Here is a 19,999-nt window from a genome sequence, read left to right on the forward strand (position 1 = left end):
AACGGATGAATAATAAACATCTCATTTATTATAGATACTCTTGTAGGACAACAATCATCCACACTGAACCTTTGGTTACACAGTTACAGACTCAGAAAGCGACGATCGACATCGAGCGGCACAGACATAAAAAAACAAAAAGATGTAAAATCCTCGTACCTTCAGGCTTCAGGCATTGGTTTGTAAATCGAAATCCTTCAAATGGCTAAAGAATGGAAGTCGTTGTAAAACAATACATGTATAAAATCGGAACACAACAACATATTGCACTTTGGTTAGGTGACAGTGCTTTAGACAGCAACATATAACAAATGATAAACTCAAGAAAACACATTTCTGAAGCCGTGAACTCTCATCGCTCTCGTCTGGTCCAGTGTGGTGCTTTTACAGTAAATGTGCCAGAGACGGTCAATAACTCACATTCTGCTGAACATTGCTGAATAATAAAAGTGGCAAATCAGTTGCTGTCTAAAACATAAAACAACGAACATTCGGTAAAATAACTTAATGTACCAATTAAAACGTATACTTGTTCACTTTAGTAAAGAAAAACTTGTGCGGCAGTTCAAAAATTTAAAACAAATTAATTTTTTCAGCATTTAAACATTTGCACAAGGAAACTGGTTATAAAAGAAAAGTGATAAGTTGCAAATTTATATATATATTAAATGATCATAGAAAAAATACAAATATATAAGGATATGCAAGGTTTGTACAATATATTTGGCAATGCAATTTTTGCAAACTTGAAGATAAAATTTCAACAGTAGCTTTTAAATAAACGAAGGCGAGCGAGTCTGTTGGTCTAGTGACGCAGTTCAACCTTTCTTACTCACCAGAATAAAATCCCTGCGTTTAAATGAATGCATCATCTCTGTTGGTCACTATTAAATGAATGAAGGTGAAAGTGGTTTCTGGTGAGTGTACTGTAAAGAGATCTGTGTTCTCGGTATTAGTTGAATGTTTCTTTGGCTTCAGCGTGATGTAATTTAAACTGCACTCACTGACTCTTGTGCATTTAGAGAGGAATCTGTCTGTGCCTCATGTGGAGGACGAATCGATGTACGGGACGAACTTTGTGAGTTTGGTTGGTGAGCCGATGTTCTGGCATTGGGAATCTTCACTCATCTTGAAGAAAAGCTCCTGCTCTTTCTTCCTCAGGTTCAGTTCTTCCTCCAGAACCTGAGAGAGGAAACACATCAGACTTTAACCTCAAAAGCCAGGAGAGTTGTTCACATCAGCCAGTAACATGTTCCCTCTCATTACTGTAAAAGCAATATTATTTAAACAGCAATGTTTTTATATCATTGTACAAGGTGATGTATTGCTTTAATATATGCCTTTATATTAGAATAATAAATGCAGCAATTTAATATTGTGAGGAAAATTACTATAAATTAAAATGAGAAAATCTAATGAGAATAAATGGGGGAAAAATATATATACAGAAACATAACAGTAATGAGAATTTGAGAAGTGTGCTTAATTGTGTGATCAAATGTGAATATATATACTTGTGTTCAAAAGTCTGAGATCAGAAAGATTTATTTGTATTTTTTTTTAATTAACTTTTTTTAGCAATGGAATTTATCAAAAGCGACAGTAAAGACATTTATAATGTTACATTTTTATTTATTTTTTTCAAATAAATGCTGTTCTTTTCAACTTTCTGTACATCTTTGAATCCTGAAAAATAACATGAATCACGGATTCCACAAAAATACTGGGTGGCACAACGGTTTTCAACATTGATAATAATCAGAAATGTTTCTTGAGCAGTAAATCAGTATATTAGAATGATTTCTGAAGATCATGTGACACTGACGCTGAGATTCAGCTTTGATCACAGAAATAAATTGGTTTAACAGATATTAAATAGGCCTGTCAGGATCATGAATTTTGTGCTGACGATTCATTTTCAAACAAATAATTGTGATAGAACATTTATTTTGTGTTTTATACAATTACATTGTCAGTCCAATACATCAGTTTTTAGATTAAATTTAATTAATTTGATTATATAAAATTCTGAATATATATATATATATATCTGGAGACATGCTTGACCAGTCCATCACCTTTACCCTCAGCTTCTTTAGCAAGGCAGTGGACATCTTGGAGGTGTGTTTGGGGTCGTTATCATGTTGGAATACTACCCTGCGGCCCAGTCTCTGCTTCAGTACGTCACAGTACATGTTGGCATTCATGGTTCACTCAATGAACTGTAGCCCCTCAGTGCCGGCAGCACTCATGCAGCCCCAGACCATGACACTCCCACCACCATGCTTGACTGTAGGCAAGACACACTCGTCTTTGTACTCCTCACCTGGTTGCCATCACACACGCTTGACACCATATGAACCAAATAAGTTTATCTTGGTCTCATCAGACCACAGGACATGGTTCCAGTAATCCATGTCCTTAGTCTGCTTGTCTTCAGCAAACTGTTTGCGGGCTTTCTTGTGCATCATCTTTAGAAGAGGCTTCCTTCTGGGACGACAGCCATGCAGACCAATTTGTAGCAGTGTGCTGCGTATGGTCTGAGCACTGACAGGCTGACCCCCCACCCCTTCAACCTCTGCAGCAATGCTGGCAGCACTCATACATCTATTTCCCAAACACAACCTCTGGATATGACGCTGAGCACGTGCACTCAACTTCTTTGGTCGACCATGGCGAGGCCTGTTCTGAGTGGAACCTGTCCTGTTAAACCGCTGTATGGTCTTGGCCACCGTGCTGCAGCTCAGTTTCAGGGTCTTGGCAATCTTCTTATAGCCTACGCCATCTTTATGTAGAGCAACAATTCTTTCTTTCAGATCCTCAGAGAGTTCTTTGCCATGAGGTGCCATTCAAGATTTTTTTATTTGTCACATACACAATTATACAGGGTATAACCAGCAGTGAAATGTAGGCCATGTTGAACTTCCAGTGACCAGTATGAGAGAGTGAGAGTGATAACACCAAATTGAACACACCTGCTCCCCATTCACACCTGAGACCTTGTATCACTAACAAGTCACATGACACCGGGGAGAGAAAATGGCTAATTGGGCCCAATTTGGACATTTTCACTAAGGGGTGTACTCACTTTTGTGGCCAGCGATTTAGATATCAATGGCTGTGTGTTGAGTTATTTTGAGGGGACAGCAAATTTACACTGTTATACAAGCTGTACACTCGCTACTTTACATTGTAGCAGAGTGTCATTTCTTCAGTGTTGTCACATGAAAAGATATAAAATATTTACAAAAATGTGAGGGGTGTACTCACTTTTGTGGCCAGCGGTTTAGACATTAATGGCTGTGTGTTGAGTTATTTTTAAAATAAAATTTGTATAATCTTACAGCAATTAATTTACAGCAATAACTGACAAAAACAGCAATAACTGACTGGTGTGATGCTGAAATCTGACTCTCCTCCAGGAAAATGAGACCGCAGCAACATTTACACAACACACTTTTAAACTGTTATTGTTTGAATGGCAAAATGTGATTGAAATGTAAACTGTACAATTATTGTGGATCTCTCAAATAACCGCAAAAACCTGACAGGCCTAATATTAAAATAAAAAACAGTGTTTGAAATTGTAATATTTAACAACAGAACTTTTTCTCTGTGTTTTGATCAAATGCAGTCTTGGTGAGTCTTACCACCCCAAACGTTTGAACCGCAGTGTGTAATTAATGTGGGTATATGGTGCAGCACAGACCTGCTTCCTGGGCTTGAGGTGTTCCCTCCACTCCTTCAGCTGCTGGTTGTGCTGCTCGTCCAGAGACTTCAGACGCTGCGTCTCGTTTTCTATCAGCAGGTGACATTTCTCATTCTGCAGGAGACATCACACAGATCAGGCTGCGGCCACACTAACACAGACACAGCTTTCTCTCTATGCTTTGGCTTTCCTTTTACACTGAGACGACATGTTTGACAGGTTTCCGAATTTGAAAGTGAATTTGAAAATAATGAGGCATGTTTAGTGGTGTGATGTATACTGTATTGATAGATATTTATGTTTATACTGGTATGTGCTGTTCCCTTTCTAAAGATATACTGTATGATCATTTGTAAACATTGGAAACAAAAAGCAAACAAATTCCACCTAGTGGAAACGTTCGGTACTGCGGCCAAACAAAATCTTACTAAAAGCAAATTTTTTGTGATATCAACCTCAAATTTGGAACACGACTTCTTTAGGTTTATGGCTTTGATTTTCTAGCAGATTTAGAGTAAAACAAGTTTTGGAAAATAAGTATTTCATATACAGTGTGTACGGAAAGTATTCAGACCCCCTTAAATTTTTCACTCTGTTATATTGCAGCCATTTGCTAAAATCATTTAAGTTCATTTTTTTTCTCATTAATGTACACACAGCACCCCATATTGACAGAAAAACACAGAATTGTTGACATTTTCGGAGATTTATTAAAAAAGAAAAACTGAAATATCACATAACACTAAACACCAATAACACTAAATAAGAAGTTAATACTAAGTGACTTAAATCGTAGAGATAATAGTCTTTTTTAGCTCTATTTCACTAAAGAAAATGGTTTGTTACTGAATTAATTTGCGTGTTTGAACATATCTGCCGATATGATTCACTCACCCAGGATTCAGGGACTACTGATGAAAATTAGCCAGTGTTGGCTAAATCTGGTGCACTTTACATACTGTATGTACTATTAATGTGCATTGTCCCTGATTAAATAAATGAAATTTCTTGCTTCGTTCCTGAATGAATCAGTCGTTTTGACTCGCTCATTAGGACAGTGGTTTGCCGCCACCTGCTGGCAATCTGAGATTCATATTTAAAAGTATCATATCTCTAAGTGCAGTGTAAATGCATGTACAAGTGCTCCTAAAAAAATACAAGAATATCCACTCTCCCCAGAGCTGCATGGTCCAAACAAAACCGGATGAGCAAAAAAAAAAATCATCTTGTGTTCTACACAAGTGTGAACGTCTATTAAAAAGACAGCATGAAGAGTTTTGCTCACCTGCAGCTGCTGCAGTTCTCTGGTGTTTCCCTCGCACTCGCTGATCTTCGCTCTCATCTGGTTCTCGTGTTTCTGCTGCTGGTGTAATCGCTCGGCCTTCTGCCTCCTCTCCTCCTGCCTGGAGAACTGACCGCCAGAGAGAGACAGAGAGAGATGAGGGTCTCTGAGAGGAGGACAGGACACACACAGGCCATCAGAGAGCCACGCTTTACCTGCTTGGTCTTCTCGCGGTCTTCTGCAGAGCTTCCGTTGGAGTTGATCCGCAGGCTCTTCTTGAACATGGCCATGCGTGTTTTGGCCTCGCTGCGCTGGATCTTGGGCAGCCTGTTCTTCTCCTGCTGCTGTCGGGCCTTGAGGAGCTCGATCATACGCTGGTTATAGCACTGCATCTGCTCCCACTCCTGTGACAGCACACACAGACACGGGTCAGTACAGCAATAATAAATAAACTGACTCGATAAATCTTTCAGACTAGTTTAAATGAGTCATTGAAATTAATATATTTACAAATCAAATATGACTATATAATGCAAACAAATTCAGTCATTTTTAACTTAAATAATTCTGAGCAGAGAATCTAAAAAAAAGTGTTTCTAAATTAATATACATTAATAATTTATATTACTTTACACAAGCTATTCATGCTTGGACAACACAATTTTTTTATGTCATTTTTCACAGATCTCTCAGATTGGCACCAGCAGCATCTGAGCGGAGAAGGAAGGATTCTTCCAGACCTTCTCGTGTTTCTTGAGGAGCTGGTGTCTCTGCAGGAAGTACTGGTCCTTCAGCTGCTGTTTGAGGAGCTGGTTTCTCTCGTGCAAGCTCTTCTCCTCCAGGTCCCAGACAGTGGCCTCTCGATCTGACAGACGACAGCAGCGTTCGGCTTGTAAGCATGCATGCAGTAAAACCTGTTTTGGTAAGGATGCTCTGGTCTGAGTGCATTTATACCTCTAAGTAGAGCTTGTTTTTTGATGAGACACTGACGCTCCGTCTCAGAGATTTCCCGCTTGTTTTGAGCGATGATGCTCTTCAGAGTCGAGTCCAGATAATCTCTCTGATCTGCCAGGAACTTCTCTTCCTGCACAGAGACGAGTCAGGAACAAAAACACACAAACCTTTGAACAGTTCAGTTTTTGTGCAGCGCTTTCCACGATACACACGGTTGTACACGCAGCTTTAAAGGCACAATATGTAAGATTTTCGTAATAAATTATCCAAAAACTACTTGACTGCATGAAATAGATCAAACTGTGCATTTACGTTATCCCAAAAGTTCCCAAGGATTTTTTATAAAACAGATAGACCTATCTCTGGTGGCAGAAAATGACAGTTTCAAGTGGCGGTCTATGAAAACCAGGGAATTAAAGAATAAATAAGGTAAATTTGAGTTTATATTTCAAAATTCTGACTTTATTCTCACAATTCCGAGATTATATCTCACAATTCTGATTAGAAAAATCAACTCGTCATTCTCTTTCTTGAGTTTACATCTCACACGTCTTGCTTTTTTTCCCCCTCGGAATGGACAAACTCGCTTTTGTTGAGTTAAATCGAGTTATAACGTCTGAAATACGAGATATAACGTTGCATTTGAGAGAAAAAAAGTCTCAAAAAAGAATTGTGAGAATGTTATAGGTTTAAATAGTATTTCATGCTGTAACTGTAGGGCTAATATAATATATTCCCTGTGAACTGCACATGTGAATATTACGTAAACCAACTGTTTAAATCAAATTTATGCTTTAAAAGTAGATTAATCATAGCAGGTTTCATTCATTAGTCTGTCTAAACATCTGCGTTTAGCTTCGAATGGCGTTTTTGACCACAGTATTCTAGAAAAATGATTTGCATTCCGATTCTGACATCCAAAGTCACAACAGTACATTTGATCTCTTATTCCATGGATTTTTCCCGTTTCCCTCCACTTGTTAGCAGTGTTTTTCTCGCAGTTGTGAGTGACGGAACTGTGACGTCTACACAAAATTGGTCTATAGTTCCGGTCCTTGATTCTGATTGGCTGAGCTGCGTTCGAAGTTGTTGTAAATTACAAAGTAACATACACCTTTGTTTACATTTGTGTGTTGCTCGGCAACCACTTTGTTGCAACCTCAACAGTTTCTGAGGAACTACATTGTTTGGTGGAAGAATAATGTTTTTATTAATATTACACTTTAGTTAACGTTTTATTTTGTGAAACCTTACTAAGTATATGGAATAAGCATTTTATAAAAGCAATAAGCTCTGTGAAGCCATGGTTTACAGTGAATTTATAACTGCGTCGTGCCTAACAACGCCCCTCAGCTGTTATAAATTCACTGTAAACCACGGCTTCTTGTTTTATTAATATAGAGAAATTCCAATTTGAAATAATGACTCGTCCCTGGTCATTGTCGCCCATCAATGATGTAATATCCACTCTATTCTCAGTTTCCGCTTGTAGAAACTATGGAAACTAAAATGGTTAATGTGGTTGTAATAATTTTTTTAAATCATTTAATTGTTTAAATGGAATATATAAAGACGTACATTATATTGTACAAAAGTAATACAAGAGTAATATATTTCTGTGTATACAGCATGATATGATGCTAGTAAAATTGTCATGAATGACTCTCGCAGCCTGTAAGTTTGTGTTCATGTAGTGAGATGAGTTCACGTGTTCACAAAACCGTGTCTCCGCCATTCATACATACCGAGGATAGCGGAACATGCGGGATTCATATTTTTGCATTTTAATATTCTCATACACTAGTTCATATCACGATTCAAATTAAGTGACAGACCTTCTTTTATTAATCCGAAAATTGCCGAATTCCGTGGCATTCCGCGCTACAGAGTAAATTCCATTTTTATGAATGGACTCATGTTTTCGAACCATATATGACCCCAGAAATGTAAGTACAAAGTGCAGATGTAGGTATGATGTAAGATTTATTCATCAAACCGTGTATGGACAGCTTTAAGTGGAGTTTTTTGAGAGTGCTTACACTAGCGCTAGACTGAAGTCAGTCATGATGTTCTTTGATATAGGTAATAAAAATATTAATTACATCCTCCTTCATAGCGTCATCAAGCTTCGCCTGTGTTATTGTTTTGAAATATGACTTGCATATTGTGCCTTTAAGTCTTTAACTGACCTCGTCTGATTTCATCTGCTGGAAGTTGTTCAATTTGATCTTCATACTCTCTTTCCTCTGACTCCTGGGCATTTTCTCCACTTCTTGTTTGACCTGAGACAAAATAAAGATAGAAAGGGTTTCATTTCAAATTGAACACAAATCTGTTAACTGCAATGGCCCCAAGTATTGAAAATGTCACAAATGTTATTGCGTTAGATAATCAGAAGTTACTCAACAGACTTTTCAATCTTTGAGGCATATTATAATGTTGACTTGCATTCTGTGCAAGAAAATATTATGAGATATCAGCAGCTCTTCAGTATAAATCCTCTAAACATTTGTTTTCTTAGTTTATAGTTTTATTTGGTCAAAGTTTGTCTTTTAATTAGTGCTGTCATACGATTAATCGCATCCAAAATAAAAGTTTTTGTTTAATGTGTGCACTGTGTATATTTATTATGTGTATATATATTTATGAATATAATTATGTACATGGAAATGTTTTCAAAATATATACTGTGTGTGTATTTATATAGATGTAATAAATATACACAGTACACGCATGTAAATAAAAACTTTTATTTTGGATGCGATTAATCACAACTAATCATTTGACAGCAGTACTTTTAATAAACTACATCCTATGAACTTCCTATAAATTTAATCAATATATACTCATTAATATTAGTCAATTATTCTCAAAATAAACCGTATTGCTTCTATATGTTTAGTCCTCTTTAAAAAACAGTCAGTGCATTGATTATATTTTACCGTAATTTGTTTTTCCTGTTATATTTTCATTAACACTGCTTAAAAATGTAAATTTTTGTCTTTGTTTTAATAAAATAAAATTCATAAACACTGATACCAGGTTTTAACACTTACATAAAAACACTACATTATATTGTTCGTCTTTGTCGATATTGTTATAGCTGTGGACTTTCTTAGATTATTAATACTTTATAGTTACAGTTATCATGCTTGATGGCCTTTAGTATTTCTTTATCGTCACTTTTTAATTTTAGATAAAGTTCTAGAATATTATTTACACACCTAAATATATTCATTACATTTAGCAGACGATTTTATCCAAAGTGACAGAAGCAATCTAAACCAAGAAAAGAGCAATGATATGCAAGAGCTGTGATAGGTCTCAGTTATCCTAACGCAGCAAGGTTTTTATATTAAATAAGAAAACAAGTAGACAGAATATTAAAGAAGAGAATGGTAGTTTTTAAATAAAAAGATGCTTCATCAATTTATTTCATTATTATAATGGAAACCGATTTTATTACCAGTTCATTATTGGCAGTTTGGGAAACTAAAGTATATTGAGATCTCACTGAAATGACATGTGGCTGTATAACTGATGGTCTGACCTCTTTCTTGTGGTGTTTCATCTGGTCCAGGAACTTCTTGTAGGCTTTCTCTTGCTCGGCGCGGATGCGTTTGCCCTCGTCCCGCAGTCGAACGGTGTGATCCGTCTCCATTTTCTCGATGGTCTGTTTCTGCTGTTTCTCCAGCGTCTCCAGCTCCGTGTCGTAATATTTCTTCTTGGCCTGTGAGCAAAGCCACACACCGATATATCAGCACTATTCATTGAGATTGTACATAAGTGTGTAATATTAGGAATATTTTAATATGGTCTCTTCTCCCAGAAAACACACTCTTTAATTAACCCATCCAAACTTCTTATATTAAGGCAAGACACTGCAGACAAGACCAGTGCTTTTAGTTTTTTCCTGAACTGGGAATTTTGTGTGCTACCATAACATGACTAGTGGAAAGAAAACATCCAAAATACACATCTGTTGTTTAGATTTCAATTATAATACACATTTTAAAGGCGGTTTTCTTATAAGTTTTTTCTCTCTCTCTTATGCACTGAGCCAAAAGCACTTTCACACACAAACTGTCCAGTTCTGTTCCTGCTATATTAATAAAACGTTCACCCGATTTATATAACATTGAATATTTATAGTGTATAATACAATTTATAGTGAATGGGTGCCGTCAGAATGATAGGCAAACAGCTGATAAAAACTTCACAATAATCAGTTAATGTCTTGAGAAGACAAAAGCTGAAACATTAAGACGTTTTTAAATTTAAAACCATTGCTTCCGGCTAAATTACATAACATTTGTTTAGAGCTGTTTTGTCTTGTAAACGCTGCTTGATTTGTGCAGATTTCTCTCCTGATTCAGACCTGACCTCTTTTTAACAGGAGGAAACGTTATTATGGACTCATGTTTTAGTTAAAAAAGTCTTAATGCTGGATTAGTTTCAGCTTTAGTCTTCTCCAGATGTTAACTGATGGACTGGAGTGGTGTGGATTACTTGTGGATTATGTTATCAGATGTTTGGACTCTCATTCTGACGGCACCCATTCACATCCATTGCTGAGACAGGGATGCAATGCCGCATTTCTCCAAACCTGATGAAGAAACAAACTCATCCTAATCTCGGATGGCCTGAGGGTGGTGTCTATCCTTGATAGGAAAGCGATTTGATTTTATCTGTGACTCACATTCATCTCCTGGTCGACCCTGCGCTGCATCTGCTCCCGCTGCTCTTTCAGCTTCAGACTGAGCAAAGCCTGAGCGCGATGCTGCTCTTTCTGCAGCAGACGCAGATCTCGAAGCTCCTGGCGCCTGTGTGTGTCAATGAACATACATATGAGGAATCATTCATGACCTGTAAGAGTTACTTGTGTTACACAATACCCTGTAATCCCAAAATTGCATGACATCCTTTCTTATGACAAACATACTGTATATTTTGAAACGTCTCAGTGTTTTTTGTCCATACAATGGAAGTCAATGTGGTTTAGTTACTTCTTTTGTGTTCTGCTGACAGTTTTGGAACGACAGGACGGTGAGTAAATGATGACAGAATTCATATTTTTGGGTGACTGTCCCTTTAAGATGAACATTTGAAACACCACATGTGACCCTGCAGCACAAAAGCAGTCTTAAGTCTCTGGGGTATATTTGTAGCAATAGCCAACAATACATTGTATGGGTCAAAATTATACATTTCTCTTTTATGACAAAAATCATTAGGATATTAAGTAGAGATCATGTTCCATGAAGATATTTTGTAAATTTCCTACCGTAAATATCAAAACTTAGTAATATGCATTGCTAAGAACTTAATTTGGACAATTTTAAAGATGATTTTCTCAATATTATACCCTCAGATTCCAGATTTTCAAATACTTGTATCTTGGCAAAATATTGTGCTATCCTAACAAACCATACGTCTTATTTATTCAGCTTTCAGATGATGTGTAAATCTCAATTTGAAAAAATGTATCCTCATGACTGCTTTTGTGGTTCAGGGTCACAAATGTCTCCCGCCAACCAAAGAATGCTCAGAATGCAGCGCTAGTCTGGTCTTCCACTGTCACGACCCACAGACGGCAGAGGAATCATGGGAAAACGCCCCCACCTCATTCATTACATGACTTCACTGACAGCCAAACACCAGAGGAATGTGCCACAGAGATATCTGATGTGGGGCTAAACTTCAAGCCCGTCAAGAACAAGTCCAGGTCACACTTCACCACAAAACCAAAAGAAAGAAGGACATTATATAAGTCTATATAGACGAATGTTAGGAGTTCTTTTTCTTTATGCAAATATATTCTAATACAATCTATTTAAAAATAAATAAATAAATTCCATATGTATGCTATTCAGAAGTTTAGGATCAGTAAGATTTTGTAAAGGTTTTTTTTTTTTTTTTTTTTTTTTATCCAAAAAAAATTAAGTGAAATATTTTTACAATTTAAAATTACATTTTGTATTGCAATTTACTTTAATTTCTGTAATGTTTTTTGTAAAAAAAAAAAAAGATTTTTGCCTGAAAGAAATGAATAGTTTTATTCAGCAACGATGTGTTAAATTGATAAAAGTGATACTTATATTCTTAGACTTATAGATTTATATTTTGAATAAATGTGTTTTGTTTTTTTTGTGTTTGTTGTTGTTGTTTTTTTTTACTTTTTATCCATCAAAGAATCCTGAAAAAGTATCACAGGTTCCAAAAAAATAAAACGCACCCCAACTGTTTCTAAAAATCAGCTTAGCATCACAGGAATAAATCATGTTTAAAGTGCATTAAAATAGAAAACTGTATTCTGTATTTTTAATCAAATAAATGCAGCTTTGATGAGAAGAAGAGACTTCTTTCAAAAACATTAAAAATCTTACTGATCACAAACATTTGAATGGCAGTGACTGTATATAACTAAAAAATATTTATCTTGATTTTGGGGTAAAATATGACCGGGATGACGTGTTTTTTGTGAGACTGAGATGAAGCTGTGCTCTCTTCTGGGGTCAGCTGTGAGTTCACATCACACCAGCAGAAGGCAGAAGTGTTCAGACGTACACAGTGTTAGTGTGAGCTATATAATCTGCTACCAGCAGCTGAGGTGTTTCTCCAGAAAAGAGCAGTTTCACAAGAATTCAGATGATGGATTAATCTGTTTAAGGGAGATCTGATTTCTCCATTTGTCCTTTAAAAGCAGCCCACTTCCTCTGGCTCTACACAAAGCTTCCCTTGTGTATTTATGTCCCATTTGGAAAGGACAAGGTCTCAGACCTGAGAACTAAAATAGTCTGTTTACTCAGCCGAGATGCGAGAGCAAGTGGAAAAATGCGCAAGAGTTTTTTTTTTTTAAGAGTTTGGTTAAAGAGAGTGAACTTGCCTGAGGAACCTCATTTCTTCATCTTTCTTCTCATCGTCAGTGATGATTTTGGAGGTGGTGACGCTCAACTCCACACCGTCCACCAGGAACTTACGCGTGCGTTTCAGCGTCTTCTTGTTGTCCTGGTGGAAAAATAAATGAGAAATAATGGGAGTGAGGAAACAGAGACTGTAATGGGTGTAGTAGCAGGATTTCAGGGATCTGTGGATTTAAAAAAATAATATTTAAATACATGCCGAAGAAGGACTTGGTAGAAAATTATTAGACCATTAAAAAAAAAATTTAAAAGAAAATTGCTTAATTTTTATTTTTTTACCTGTGATACTTTTTCAGGAAAGTAGTTGAAGTAAAACAATTATTTCCAATTAGAAATGATATTCTATCAATATACACTTCAAAAGTTATGGGTCAGTAATTTTTTTTCTCTTTTATTTAAAGAAATGAATGCTTTTATTTAGAAAGGATGTTATATTGGTAAAAAAAAAGTTATATTAAAGTCTTATATTGTTAGAAAATATTTTTATTTAGAATAAATTGTGCTTTTTAACCTTTTATTATTCATAAGAATCCTGAAAAAAACAGGTTCCTCAATAAATAAATAAATAGCAAAAAACTGTTTGCACCACTTATAATAAATCAGTATATTATTATGATTTCTGAAGATCATGTGACACTGAAGACTGGAGCAATGATGCTGAAAATACAGCTGCGCATCACAGAAATAAATTACATTTCAAAGTATAATAAAACAGAAAACCATTATTTTAAATTGTAATAATATTTCATAATATTACTGTTTTTTCTGTATTTTTGATCAAATAAATGCACCCTTGATGAGCAGAAGAGATTTCTTTAAAAAAAAAACACATTTTACAGATTCCAAACTTTAGAAACATTAGTGTATACATATTAATATACATATATGCAAACATATACTAAAATAGCACTGATTTCTAGACCCAGAGGCATAATGAATGGTTGAACTGGAGCAAGAGAGAAGAAATGACAAAGCAAAAGCATGTGAACAGGAAGCAGTAAGATTGCTGTTATCCTGTAAAGCCCGTTCTGACAGGAAGTGTCAGCAGCTCATGAGCAGAATGTTTTCAAGGACAACAAAAATAAAAAGGGGAAAAAATATATATAGATAAACTGTGAATATTTAAACATCATGGTAGTATTTGTTGAATTACAAATTACAAAGTTCAAATATCGGGATGCTGTGGTTCATTTAATTTGATCAGACACTATTGTTTATGCTGCACTCGTCTGCTGCGAGTGAACGCCGTGCTGTGATGTGGTTTGTGCGCGATAAAGCCGCAGGTTTCCACGCTGTGCAGTGTGCATGCATCAATGTTTGCATTTTGATGGTGCAGCATCAGAACTAAAGGACAAGAGAGCGCAGCGTCTGAATCAGGCTGGAAATATGGCAGACATGAGAAACCAGTCCCTGAACAAAGAGCAGAACTCAACAATCCTCATCACACAGAGACTGATGCACAATGCTGAATAGACCAGAGACAAAGAGACAAAGAGCGTTTGGGAGAAATGCATGCAAAATCTGACGCCAGCTTCACAGACCAGCCGCTCCAAATATGCAACAAATGAATGACTTCATTTAAAGTAATGTTCCGGGTTCAAAACCAGTTTCTGAAGATAACAATGAAGCACAATACAAGTCCACGAGGGAAGGCAGTGCACTGGAATATGTTCATAAATATCTATATACACACACACAGCTGTGGGATCAGTAATATTTTTAATGTTTTTAAAAGAAGTCTCTTCAGCTCATTTGCATCGGCTGCATTTATTTGATCAAAAATATAGCAAAAAAAGTAATACTGTGAAATATAATAATGCAATTTAAAATAACAGTTTTATATTTTGATATACTTTAAAATGTAATTTATTTCTGTGATCAAAGCTGAATTTTCAGCATCTTCAGATCCTTCAGAAATCATTATAATATATTGATTTGTTGCTCAAGAAAACATTATTATAGTTGAAAATGGTTGTGCTGCTTAATATTTTTGTGGAAACGTGACACTTTTTTTTTCAGGATTATTTGCAAATTTAAAGAATGTTGTTTATTTGAAAAGAAAATAATAATAATTTATTAATTTCTAGCACTCTCTATGGGTCACTGAGCACAAAACCAAGCTTCTGCTGGCCATTCCAGTCCTCTGACCTGAACCCTGTAGGAAATGAGTGAGATGAACTGAAGAGAAGAAGCTGTGAATCTGAAGGGTCTGGAGTGATTCTGGATGAAGGAATGGTCTCTGATCTCTTGTCAGGTGTTCTCTAACCTCATCAGGCATTATAGGAGAACATTTAGAGCTGATAAACTGGCAAACGGAGGTTTCAAAAAGTACTGAATAAAAGGGTGCCGTTAATAGTGTTCAACCTGTATTAGAGAAAAACATTTATTTCATAATGATATTTCCCCCCACTTTAAATTATTATTCTCCAATGAAAGTTTAGATTGTGAATTTTTTAAATAAAAGATCAAAAGAATAATGCAGATTACTTTTCACAGCCTTCTTTGATCATATTTACCAAGGGTGCCGATATTTTTGGCCATGACTGTATAATACATTCAACCAGCTGCATACATACAGTACACTCAGATAAAGCGATATATAAAATATAGCAAATCTCATATCTGTGATTGATTATATCATCACAAAATGTAACTACATTAGCGCTTTATATACAGCTGGATATAGAAATATGTCCATGTTTATCCTCATTTAGGGTGATAATATATACTATATACAGCTGCTTGATTGATTGCTTTTATTGTCACAAAAATATAAACTACATTTTTCACCCAGCTCTGCAAAATGTGACTATGGCATGAAAATATTAAGATACTACAAACATTAACATCATAATTTTCTACAAAGCTGCTTTGAAATGATGTCTTGACTACTTCAGCAGGTTTCAGATACCTTCGAAACACTTCCTTTGTTTGGCAAGATTTTGCTTTGTTAAACCTATAAAATAGAAATTACGACTTGAATTGTAGGGTTGTCAATAAATGACAGGGCTGTCGCTCGGCCGAGATACTTGCTTAGTCTCTTAGAAGGACTTTTCCAAGATGCTTTGGGAAGCAACCTGTAATTCCAAAATGCATTCGTTTTCAAGATCTTCTGACTGTTTTTAGTCTTAAAAGTGAATTCTCATAATAATTAGCATTGGGGAAAGTTACTTTTAAAAATAATGCATTTCAATATTGCCCCACTCCCTAAAAAAAGTAACTAATTGTGTTACTGATTTACTTTTTATGGAAAGTAATGCGATATGCTACTTTTGCGTTACTTTTTCTCATCTGGGCTGGGCTTAACTCTTTGTTTTTAATATAAGAAGTTCTATTTTTGGCAAATGTAAAAGCCCTTTCACACCAAAAGTGAAATGAATAAGCGCCAGGCTGAAGGAAATGTAAATGCATGTCTGTACAGTAGAGGACGCAGCTCCTTGCATGAAGAATAGGCCTCAGGAGAAGAAAGTTCAAAACACTTCAGCAGTAAAAAAAAAAAAAAAAAGTTGTGTTTATATAGTCATTTTTGCTTAGTATAGTTGAATTGGATCACTGAAGGTCCACAGCAAAGATATTGTTTAATAAAATGGGATTAAATACAAAGGATTTTGGTGTTGTTACCAAGTAATGCTAATTTACTAGTTACTTGGGGAAAAAAGTAATGATTATGTAACTTGCGTTACTTGTAATGTGTTACACCCAGCAATGGTAATAATAACAGCCATTGTAGTAATTTTACCGACAATGCTAAGCAAAGTCCTGCACATTTCTGGTTTGGTGTGTATGAAGCAGTGCTTTATGCATTGGTCCATCTCTCAGTCCAGAGAGCTGGAGCGGCTGCGGTAGGGATGGTTTGGATGGATGGGAGAGGTTTCTCGGCTCTGTTTGACAGCGTCCACACCCTGTGTGAGCTCTGTACCTTCACTGTACTTCACTGTACTACTGTGTGCGACCTTCCACACACTCTCACAAGCTGGGCTCTGTTCTGCTGCGCAGCTGGCACCGAGACGCTAAACACACCAGCACACAGCGAACGAGAGCATTAGTAAAAACAGGAGTCTTACAGAGCAAGTTTGTCATTGGTGTTGCATGCAGAGAGTGGAAACAGCACAGCATGTGGTTGCACCAGAAGGGGAGCTGAGGTTTTGAGGCACTAACAATCATAAAATGACTTTCACAAGTGCAGTTACTAATATAATATTACTTATTTTGTCTCTTGGAAAAGCACATTTAAAGGTATAGTTGACCCAAACTTATTTACTCACTCTCAAGTTGTTCCAAACCTGTATGAGTTTCTTTCTTTTGCTGAACATAAAATATATTTTGATGTCAGTAGCCAAACAGTTGACAGCCGATGACTTCCATAGTATGAAAGAAAATAACCATAACCACAGGTGAATCCATGCATGTCTCTTACCATAGTAAAACTTGCTCTGACTGGATCATTTGAACATTTCACTTGAGGCTTTACTCGAGTGAAAACACTTGCATCCTCCTCATGAATGAATGCAGGGTTTGTCTCATGCCTAAAGGCTGCAACACACCAGTTTTTGTTCTGTGCCGAGTTATAAAATCAAATCTTTTCATTATAACATACAGAGTGTATACACGATGTTAATAATATATTAATTGCGCAGTGTGAGATTCATTGGTCATAACAGAACTTTGTGAGATTGCGATGAACAAAGTGACAGTTCAACCCAAATATTCGAGTGTGTGCAGCGCATTTTACACAGGACTATTTCCTGGGAGAGTAGCCTACAATGCTGGCTTGCACAAAGGCTATTTCTATAAAGTGGGGCAATTCCAACTTTGCAAGGACAGTCTGGCGCTTCTGACTCACAGCCTGTAAGTATGTTTTCTTATTTAAAGAATTTGCTACTGACGATTCAAGCGCGAGTTTTGAGCTGTGTAGAGTAGCGCTTGTTTAGCGTTTCTCCGAGCACAAATGCAGACATGGTAATGTTTACGCGGCGCATTGCAGCGCAATGCTTAAAAAGACAGTATATGTCATTATAATCAGTAATTATATAACCACTGGATGCAACAAATGCCTTGTTTCTAATGAGTGTTTTAGTCTCGTCGCGCCGGGACACGCCATCACAATACGGTGAGGGGTGTAGCATTTCCGTCACACTGTTGAGGTATTCGGCCAATCACAACGCACTGGATAGCTGGCCAATCAGAGCATGCCTTGCTTCTCAGAACGATGAGATTTGTATAAATCAACACGTTTCAGAAAGGCGGGGCATAGAGGAGCAACAATCATGTACAGTAAGTGGAAAATAATGTGTTTTTTTAAGCTTAAACCGCATAAACACATTGCATTACACCAAATAATGTTCTTTTTAGCAATGTCATATGACTTTACAATTTTAAATGGTTTCTTTAAAATGTAAAACTTTTGTTTTTTGGCCGCACACGCGTTGACATGACATCCGTATATTCTTTCCCTCTTGAAGTAGCAGTGATTGACAGTAATAACCATAGCAATAGACGAGACAAAATATGTGCACCCTCACTAACTTCAGAAGCACCCTCAGTGATTATTTCTGGAACCTGGTTAATATACTTTTACTGTATAACTATATACAAAAACTAAATACAAATGCACTAAATAAAATAATTTAATAAATGCATATTTACAATTCAAGCACTTAACTAAAATAAGTATCAAATAATGAAATAAATAACTAGAGAAGGCTGACTATAATCGGCTTGCTTCCATTTAGTGAGAAAAGCCTACTCTTCACCTGTATTACAGAAGAAGAAGCTCTTCTGCTCAGTGCTCCACACAGAGATCTGATCTGATCATCATCAGTCTGTCTGGAAGGGCATGAAGAAACAGAACAAACTGAGACAGACTGAGCTTTCTTGAAGCATCTTGGAGACACAGTTCTTCTGGATTTAGTCTCAGTTTGTTCTGTTTCTTCATGTCATTCCAGACAGACTGATGATGATGATGATCAGATCTCTGTGTGGAGCACTAACATCTCACTGGATTATTACAATTAATGGCAGAATGAATGTTTGGAAATGTAAACTGATATTTCCTACTGACATACTACAGCAAAAGATAGAAATAACTGACTTAAAAACATTCTTTAGCTGCTGGAAATATAGTGTTCTAATCATTTTGGCCACCACTGTATATGAAAACATGACTTAAACACAGACTCACCCGTAAAGAGATGGTGCCCAAGTCTTTGTTGACGGACAGATCACCTGACAGGTTCAAGCTGATGTCCATGTTCTCGCTCGTCACATCAGAGTATCGTTTTGATAACCTGCCATTCGATAACCTTTCCACATCCTCAGCAGCCAGTGAGGATCCGTCGCTCATCCCAGACATGCGATTGGTCGGCTCTTTGGACTCGGTTCGGTTCAGAATGGCATGCGGCTGCTGGCTAGGCATTTCCCTTGCGCCGTGAGCTTCTTCCTTCTCCGGTTCCTCCGGTTTCTCTGAGCATTGCTCCGTGGTTTCTGAGGAAGACTCTGATGTCTCTGAAGGTTCTGCCGTTCTCATTAAAGGAAGCTCTGGTTCTGAGCTGATCTCGACTGCTTTGGAGCCGTCTTCGGAGGTGGGTGTGCTTTTTCCATCCTCGATGCCGGAGTCAGAGCTGGAGGTCTTGCCTGACGCCTCGCTCTCAGGTTTGTCGTGATCCTCCTCTGGAAACTTGTCGCTGAGATCGTCCTGCTCTTTCAAAGGAGTTTCGGTGGACTCAGGAGTCCTGGGCTCCTCCTCAAGCTCCACTGAAGCTTCATTGTGGTGATGGTCCCCATATAAACTGGTCTCACTGGTTTCTGACGGGTCTTTGATGGGGGCCTAGAAAGAACACAGACAGAAAGTGTTCTTTTATTAAGTAAAGCTCATGTTCCATGAAGATATTTTGTAAATTTCCTATCATAAATATTTAAAAATAAAAATATATAAAAACTTCATTTTTGATTAGTAATATGCATTGCTATGAACTTCATTTGAACAACTTTAAAGGTTTTTTTCTCAATATTTAGATTTTTTTGCACCCTCAGATTCCAGATTTTCAAATAGTTGTACCTCAGACAAACATTATCCTATAATAACAAACCATACATCAATGGAAATATTATATGTATAAATCTCAATTTCAA

General features: G+C 36.7%; 1 protein-coding gene across 1 annotated transcript in view; it reads right to left on the minus strand.

Annotated features, from left to right (window-relative positions):
- LOC306856204 (serine/threonine-protein kinase 10-like) overlaps positions 1–19,999 on the minus strand; it is a 46,337-nt gene continuing 26,338 nt past the window's right edge. The window contains exons 9-19 of the mRNA XM_079395310.1: positions 19,050–19,694; positions 12,832–12,953; positions 10,645–10,768; positions 9,496–9,675; positions 8,135–8,227; positions 5,946–6,075; positions 5,732–5,856; positions 5,207–5,395; positions 4,995–5,120; positions 3,710–3,823; positions 1–1,182 (exon numbers count right to left, since the gene is read on the minus strand). Coding sequence (XP_079251436.1) covers positions 1,042–1,182; positions 3,710–3,823; positions 4,995–5,120; positions 5,207–5,395; positions 5,732–5,856; positions 5,946–6,075; positions 8,135–8,227; positions 9,496–9,675; positions 10,645–10,768; positions 12,832–12,953; positions 19,050–19,694 — 1,989 coding nt within the window. The 3' untranslated portion in view covers positions 1–1,041. The remainder of the gene's footprint in view (positions 1,183–3,709; positions 3,824–4,994; positions 5,121–5,206; positions 5,396–5,731; positions 5,857–5,945; positions 6,076–8,134; positions 8,228–9,495; positions 9,676–10,644; positions 10,769–12,831; positions 12,954–19,049; positions 19,695–19,999) is intronic.

This window comes from Barbus barbus, assembly GCF_936440315.1.
Source record: "Barbus barbus genome assembly, chromosome: 36".
In the NCBI taxonomy this organism is placed as follows: domain Eukaryota; kingdom Metazoa; phylum Chordata; class Actinopteri; order Cypriniformes; family Cyprinidae; genus Barbus; species Barbus barbus.